General features: G+C 50.2%; 1 protein-coding gene across 2 annotated transcripts in view; it reads left to right on the top strand.

The window, feature by feature from the left end:
* The first annotated feature begins 7,924 nt into the window (after positions 1 to 7,924).
* Positions 7,925 to 8,843, top strand: part of LOC137340407 (beta-1,3-N-acetylglucosaminyltransferase lunatic fringe-like) — a 27,834-nt gene continuing 26,915 nt past the window's right edge. For both annotated transcript variants that reach the window (XM_068002819.1, XM_068002818.1), the window contains exon 1: positions 7,925 to 8,510. In XM_068002819.1, coding sequence (XP_067858920.1) covers positions 8,025 to 8,510 — 486 coding nt within the window. In that variant the 5' untranslated portion in view covers positions 7,925 to 8,024. The remainder of the gene's footprint in view (positions 8,511 to 8,843) is intronic.

Genomic DNA, 8,843 nt, shown 5'->3' with positions numbered 1-8,843 from the left:
TACTGAAGGTCAAACCTGAGACTGTGACCATCTATATGGCTCAGCTAGTCACTGGAGGAACATGCCGGGTTATTGGAGAGCTCTAGCAGTTACTGTCATTATTTTTGTTATTATTACTGTTTTAGAAGACTAAGTTTGCTTTATTTGGATTGGGCTAGATAGGATCGTAAGATTTAATATTGAAGCTTCTGCGTTCCTTATCATTTATTTAGTTATAGCAACAAGTCTATATTATCAATTTATACAGTTGCACTGCAGACATCAGGTCCTGATTTTTTTAAAGCCACTGAATGACATTGGGAGGATAGCATAATAATGCCAACAGGTTAGAACAGTCTCATGATCACCACAGTAAAAACAGCTTAGTACAATATAAACACAACAGAAATGGACATTTTCCATGCTGTTACCACACTAGGGGAAGGCTTCTACGTGCTAAATACAACAAAATCATAAATGCATTCATGTGATGTGTCTGTTCTAAGCTGTTGGCATAATTATGCTTAAAAGAACAGGTTTATGATCTTACCACGGATAGTGCACAAAGGAAATCTTCCCCACAGATGGTTAGGGACTTCAAGAATTATGGTACTACTTATAAAAGGCATTTTGCTGTCTTTTATGCTAACCTAATTAATCATAGTGGTTAATAAAAAGGAAACTCAAGTTTTTAAACCAGAAATTACTAACAGCAGATAGCCATTAAAAGGATACTTCAACCTACATATTCAAATTGAACTAATCAGAACATTGGTAAATGTTAGCAAATCTCCCTTTCCTTTCTACATGTAACTACTTTTCTGCCATTATAAAGTTACTTTCCATGAACCAGTACTTGTAATTCCGATGTTAAGTGGCATTGACTGATACTCACGCACACTCAATCTTAGACACTTTATAGACTCACACTGTATTCAATTACTCTTACCATAAAATCACATTTGTACACTCACTCTCATAGACTGTCAGTTACTGTACACATTTTCACTCTGTATACCCACGCTCTGTACACGGTACATATTCACTCTCCACTGTTTCACCATACGCACTCTTACATTGTACATTCACTCTCTCACACACTCAATATCTCTCACACTCCACATACTCACTCATACACACTAACTCGCTCATCTTACACTCACTCTCACACACTGTACACACACTCAATTTTCTCTCACCCTGTACACATTCACTGTCATAAACTGATTATCACGCTGTACACATTCTCCCTATCTGTCATGCTGTATGCAATGTAAGAGATTCAGAAAGAGACCGAACCAATATGGTGTGTAGCGAGTATATTTTATTAATAACAGATTTAAAAGAACTCATAGAATTAACAAGCTGACTCGCCAGCAAAGCACAATTCTTACACTCAAGAGCGGCCCAGTAATTTCAACAAGTTAAAGTGATTAATGCAACAGAAACGATGTTACCCGATGCTGTTGGGAGGAGCGTTGACCTCAGGACTGTTCCTTCTCTGCCTCAACATTTGGAACTTCTTGTGCTGTTTTATCCTTTGCCTTACCTTGTTATTTGTATTCCTTCCAGTCTAGCTATTGTGGGAGATTGATAGCTGGTATATCCATTTAAGGGCTTCAATAACTGTCAGATCTGATCAAGGACTTTTCCCTTTTCTTGTTACTCGCAGCCCATCAGTCTGGCCATTGTGGGAGATTGATAGTTGCCAGATCTAATCAAGGGCTTCTTGGCCTATTGGAAAAGCATGCTGGGATACTTAATGTAAAATCTGTTCCAGACTACATCTTACAACAGTCATTCCCATACACTCTCATTATCTTAAATTGTACACGTTTAGTATCATATACACACTGTACACACACAAATGGGAATTTTAACTGGGTGCGGGGTTTGGGTGCGTGGAGGGGCAGGGTGAGTGACAAACTTGCCTGATGTTAGCAGCATGAGGCCGGGCCGATTTTAACTCCTGGATCTCTTCGTTGCCCACCCGAAATGAGCGGAAAGTGGCAGCTGGCCAACGAGCAGGAGCAGAAGTTCAGGCGGCGGGAGGCCATGGCTAGCTCCAAGGGAAGAGCAGGTTAAAATCAGGATCCGCACGAAGCAGGCAGGAAATCAGCCGGTAAGTCACCCAGGGCATTTTAGCTTCCTACCTGTCCCCACCACCTCTCACACGCACTCTCACTACCTCTTAAACTATATTTATCATCTCATGCACACTGTACGCACTGTCATTATCATGCCCACACTATTTCACTAAACACACTTGTCATACATATACACAATTTCCTGCTATACACATTCTGACATACATACTCAGAGTCACAGTATACACATTCGCTATACACACTCACTGGTATACACTCTCACCATGGACACTCACAGTATGCACATTCTCACTGTCACACATCAACACTGTGCACACTCACACTGTACCACATTCGCACACTGCACATTTATTGTGCATACTCTCACTGTCATACACTTCCACACTATACACTCACTCTGCACATATTCTCACTGTACACACTCACTGTCACACCCACCCACACTGCACACACTCACACTGTACACTGTGTACACACTCACTGTCACACCCACCCACACTGCACACACTCACACTGTACACTGTGTACACACTCACTGTCACACCCACCCACACTGCACACACTCACACTGTACACTGTGTACACACTCACTGTCACACCCACCCACACTGCACACACTCACAATGTACACTGTGTACACACTCACTGTCACACCCACCCACACTGTACACACTCACACTGTACATTGTACACACTCACTGTCACACCCACCCACACTGTACACACTCACACTGTACACTGTGTACACACTCACTGTCACACCCACCCACACTGTACACACTCACACTGTACATTGTACACACTCACTGTCACACCCACCCACACTGTACACACTCACACTGTACATTGTACACACTCACTGTCACACCCACCCACACTGTACACACTCACACTGTACATTGTACACACTCACTGTCACACCCACCCACACTGTACACACTCACACTGTACACTGTGTACACACTCACTGTCACACCCACCCACACTGTACACACTCACACTGTACACTGTGTACACACACTGTCACACCCACCCACACTGTACACACTCACACTGTACATTGTACACACTCACTGTCACACCCACCCACACTGTACACACTCACACTGTAAATTGTACACACTCACTGTCACACCCACCCACGCTGCACACGCTCACACTGTACATTGTACACACTCACTGTCACACCCACCCACGCTGCACACGCTCACACTGTACATTGTACACACTCACTGTCACACCCACACACACTGCACACACTCACACTGTACATTGTACACACTCACTGTCACACCCACCCACACTGCACACACTCACACTGTACATTGTACACAATCACTGTCACACCCACCCACACTGCACACACTCACACTGTACATTCTACACACTCACTGTCACACCCACCCACACTGCACACACTCACACTGTGCATTGTACACACTCACTGCCACACCCACCCACACTGCACACACTCACACTGTACATTGTACACACTCACTGTCACACCCACCCACACTGCACACACTCACACTGTACATTGTACACACTCACTGTCACACCCACCCACACTGCACACACTCACACTGTACATTGTACACACTCACTGTCACACCCACCCACACTGCACACACTCACACTGTACATTGTACACACTCACTGTCACACCCACCCACACTGCGCACACTCACACTGTACATTGTACACACACACTGTCATACCCACCCACACTGCGCACACTCACACTGTACATTGTACACACTCACTGTCACACCCACCCACACTGCACACACTCACACTGTACATTGTACACACTCACTGTCACACCCACCCACACTGCACACACTCACACTGTACATTGTACACACTCACTGTCACACCCACCCACACTGCGCACACTCACACTGTACATTGTACACACTCACTGTCACACCCACCCACACTGCGCACACTCACACTGTACATTGTACACACTCACTGTCACACCCACCCACACTGCGCACACTCACACTGTACATTGTACACACTCACTGTCACACCCACCCACACTGCACACACTCACACTGTACATTGTACACACTCACTGTCACACCCACCCACACTGCGCACACTCACACTGTACATTGTACACACTCACTGTCACACCCACCCACACTGTGCACACTCACACTGTACATTGTACACACTCACTGTCACACCCACCCACACTGTACACTCACACTGTACATTGTACACACTCACTGTCACACCCACCCACACTGCACACACTCACACTGTACATTATACACACTCACTGTCACACCCACCCACACTGCACACACTCACACTGTACATTGTACACACTCACTGTCACACCCACCCACACTGCACACACTCACACTGTACATTGTACACACTCACTGTCACACCCACCCACACTGCGCACACTCACACTGTACATTGTACACACTCACTGTCACACCCACCCACACTGTGCACACTCACACTGTACATTGTACACACTGACTGTCACACCCACCCACACTGTGCACACTCACACTGTACATTGTACACACTGACTGTCACACCCACCCACACTGTGCACACTCACACTGTACATTGTACACACTCACTGTCACACCCACCCACACTGCGCACACTCACACTGTACATTGTACACACTCACTGTCACACCCACCCACACTGCGCACACTCACACTGTACATTGTACACACTCACTGTCACACCCACCCACACTGTGCACACTCACACTGTACATTGTACAAACTCACTGTCACACCCACCCACACTGTGCACACTCACACTGTACATTGTACACACTCACTGTCACACCCACCCACACTGTACACTCACACTGTACATTGTACACACTCACTGTCACACCCACCCACACTGCACACACTCACACTGTACATTGTACACACTCACTGTCACACCCACCCACACTGCACACACTCACACTGTACATTGTACACACTCACTGTCACACCCACCCACACTGCGCACACTCACACTGTACATTGTACACACTCACTGTCACACCCACCCACACTGTACACTCACACTGTACATTGTACACACTCACTGTCACACCCACCCACACTGTGCACACTCACACTGTGCACACTCACTGTCACACCCACCCACACTGTACACTCACACTGTACACTGTGCACACTCACTGTCACACCCACCCACACTGTGCACACTCACACTGTACACTGTGCACACTCACTGTCACACCCACCCACACTGTACACTCACACTGTACACTGTGCACACTCACTGTCACACCCACCCACACTGTACACTCACACTGTACACTGTGCATACTCACTGTCACACCCACCCACACTGTACACACTCACACTGTACACTGTGCACACTCACTGTCACACCCACCCACACTGTACACTCACACTGTACACTGTGCACACTCACTGTCACACCCACCCACACTGTACACTCACACTGTACACTGTGCACACTCACTGTCACACCCACCCACACTGTACACTCACACTGTACACTGTGCACACTCACTGTCACACCCACCCACACTGTACACTCACACTGTACACTGTGCACACTCACTGTCACACCCACCCACACTGTACACTCACACTGTACACTGTGCACACTCACTGTCACACCCACCCACACTGTACACACTCACACTGTACACTGTGCACACTCACTGTCACACCCACCCACACTGTACACTCACACTGTACACTGTGCACACTCACTGTCACACCCACCCACACTGTACACTCACACTGTACACTGTGCATACTCACTGTCACACCCACCCACACTGTACACTCACACTGTACACTGTGCACACTCACTGTCACACCCACCCACACTGTACACTCACACTGTACACTGTGCACACTCACTGTCACACCCACCCACACTGTACACTCACACTGTACACTGTGCACACTCACTGTCACACCCACCCACACTGTGCACACTCACACTGTACACTGTGCACACTCACTGTCACACCCACCCACACTGTACACTCACACTGTACACTGTGCACACTCACTGTCACACCCACCCACACTGTGCACACTCACACTGTACACTGTGCATACTCACTGTCACACCCACCCACACTGTACACTCACACTGTACACTGTGCACACTCACTGTCACACCCACCCACACTGTACACTCACACTGTACACTGTGCACACTCACTGTCACACCCACCCACACTGTACACTCACACTGTACACTGTGCACACTCACTGTCACACCCACCCACACTGTGCACACTCACACTGTACACTGTGCACACTCACTGTCACACCCACCCACACTGTACACTCACACTGTACACTGTGCACACTCACTGTCACACCCACCCACACTGTGCACACTCACACTGTACACTGTGCATACTCACTGTCACACCCACCCACACTGTACACTCACACTGTACACTGTGCACACTCACTGTCACACCCACCCACACTGTGCACACTCACACTGTACACTGTGCACACTCACTGTCACACCCACCCACACTGTACACTCACACTGTACACTGTGCACACTCACTGTCACACCCACCCACACTGTGCACACTCACACTGTACACTGTGCATACTCACTGTCACACCCACCCACACTGTACACTCACACTGTACACTGTGCACACTCACTGTCACACCCACCCACACTGTACACTCACACTGTACACTGTGCACACTCACTGTCACACCCACCCACACTGTACACTCACACTGTACACTGTGCACACTCACTGTCACACCCACCCACACTGTGCACACTCACACTGTACACTGTGCACACTCACTGTCACACCCACCCACACTGTACACTCACACTGTACACTGTGCACACTCACTGTCACACCCACCCACACTGTGCACACTCACACTGTACACTGTGCATACTCACTGTCACACCCACCCACACTGTACACTCACACTGTACACTGTGCACACTCACTGTCACACCCACCCACACTGTGCACACTCACACTGTACACTGTGCACACTCACTGTCACACCCACCCACACTGTACACTCACACTGTACACTGTGCATACTCACTGTCACACCCACCCACACTGTGCACACTCACACTGTACACTGTGCACACTCACTGTCACACCCACCCACACTGTACACTCACACTGTACACTGTGCACACTCACTGTCACACCCACCCACACTGTACACTCACACTGTACACTGTGCACACTCACTGTCACACCCACCCACACTGTGCACACTCACACTGTACACTGTGCACACTCACTGTCACACCCACCCACACTGTGCACACTCACACTGTACACTGTGCACACTCACTGTCACACCCACCCACACTGTACACTCACACTGTACACTGTGCACACTCACTGTCACACCCACCCACACTGTACACTCACACTGTGCACACTCACTGTCACACCCACCCACACTGTACACACTCACCCTCTCGCCCCGCTCTCGGGGCCGCGGTTCAGCGTCGTTAGCGACCGGGAGGCGGGGTTTCGGGAGTGACATCAGCGGCAGCAGGTTATAAAAAGGCCCGGGCACGGCGCAGGACGGTCAGTGACAGCGGAGAGAGGGAGTGAGAGAGAGAGGGGGAGAGAAAGGGAGAGAAAGAGGGAGAGGGAGAGAGAGGGAGAGAGACCGAGAAAGAGTGAGAGTGAGAGAGAGGGAGAGACAGACAGACAGAGAGAGAGAAAAGGGAAAGAAAAAGAGAGAGAGGGGCAGGTGGCGGGGAGAGAGGGGCAGGCGGCGGGGAGAGAGGGGCAGGCGGCGGGGAGAGAGGGGCAGGCGGCGGGGAGAGAGGGGGAGAGAGGCGGGGAGAGAGGCGGACACTCCGGGCCCGGGGCCGGGGTTTTGAGCGGCTGTGCCGCAGGCTGCAGCCGGCGGGCCGGGTTGAGCGATGCTCCGGGTGTGTGCCAGGCGGGTGCTGGTGTCCCTGCTCGGGGCCATGTTCACCTGCCTCCTGGTGCTGATGGTGGACCAGCGGCAGCCGCCGGTACAGCGGGGGCTGGAGCTCCGGAGCCGGTCCCTGCAGAGCTGGGAGAGCCCCGGGGAGAGCCCGCCGGAGAGCCGGCATCAGGACGCGGCTCAGCGGCCCGAGCTGCAGCCCCCGCCCGCCGAAGCGGAGCCCCCGGCCAGGAGCTTCAGGGACTATTTCACCGAGCTGAGCCGGGGCAAAGGGCCCGGGGTTGTGCTGCTGGGGCCCGGGAGGCGACTGGGCTTGAAGCGGGAGCTGGAGCCTTCACAGGCGGCTGTCACGGCCCGTCCTGTCCGGGACAACATCACCGCCAGCGACCTGTTCATCGCCGTGAAAACCACCAAGAAATTCCACCGGTCCCGGTTCGAGCTGCTCCTCGACACTTGGATCTCCCGGAATCGGGATCAGGTGAGGGGGAGCCCGGGTCATCATCAATAATAATAAATAATAATAATTAATAATAATAATTAATAATAATTAATAATAATAACTGTCTCCGGGCCGTCATCAGATTAATTGTACCGGGCGGGGGGTTTAACTCCGCCTGGAATCCGGCCCGCGGGTAAATCCAGGTCCAGTTTATTCCGATTTGCTGCTCTGTTAACATGAAGTTTTTTTTATTTTAAAAGTTCATTTTGGAGGAGAGTCCGACTCAAAACTTCTTCATTAAAAGTTAGTGAGCCGCTGCCCCCCCTCCACATGTCCTGGTGTCGGGGGGGGTTTTTACCCGAAACTATCAAA

The sequence above is a fragment of the Heptranchias perlo genome, chromosome 22 (assembly GCF_035084215.1).
Source record: "Heptranchias perlo isolate sHepPer1 chromosome 22, sHepPer1.hap1, whole genome shotgun sequence".
Lineage (NCBI taxonomy): Eukaryota > Metazoa > Chordata > Chondrichthyes > Hexanchiformes > Hexanchidae > Heptranchias > Heptranchias perlo.
This window is presented reverse-complemented; position numbering and strand designations above follow the sequence as displayed.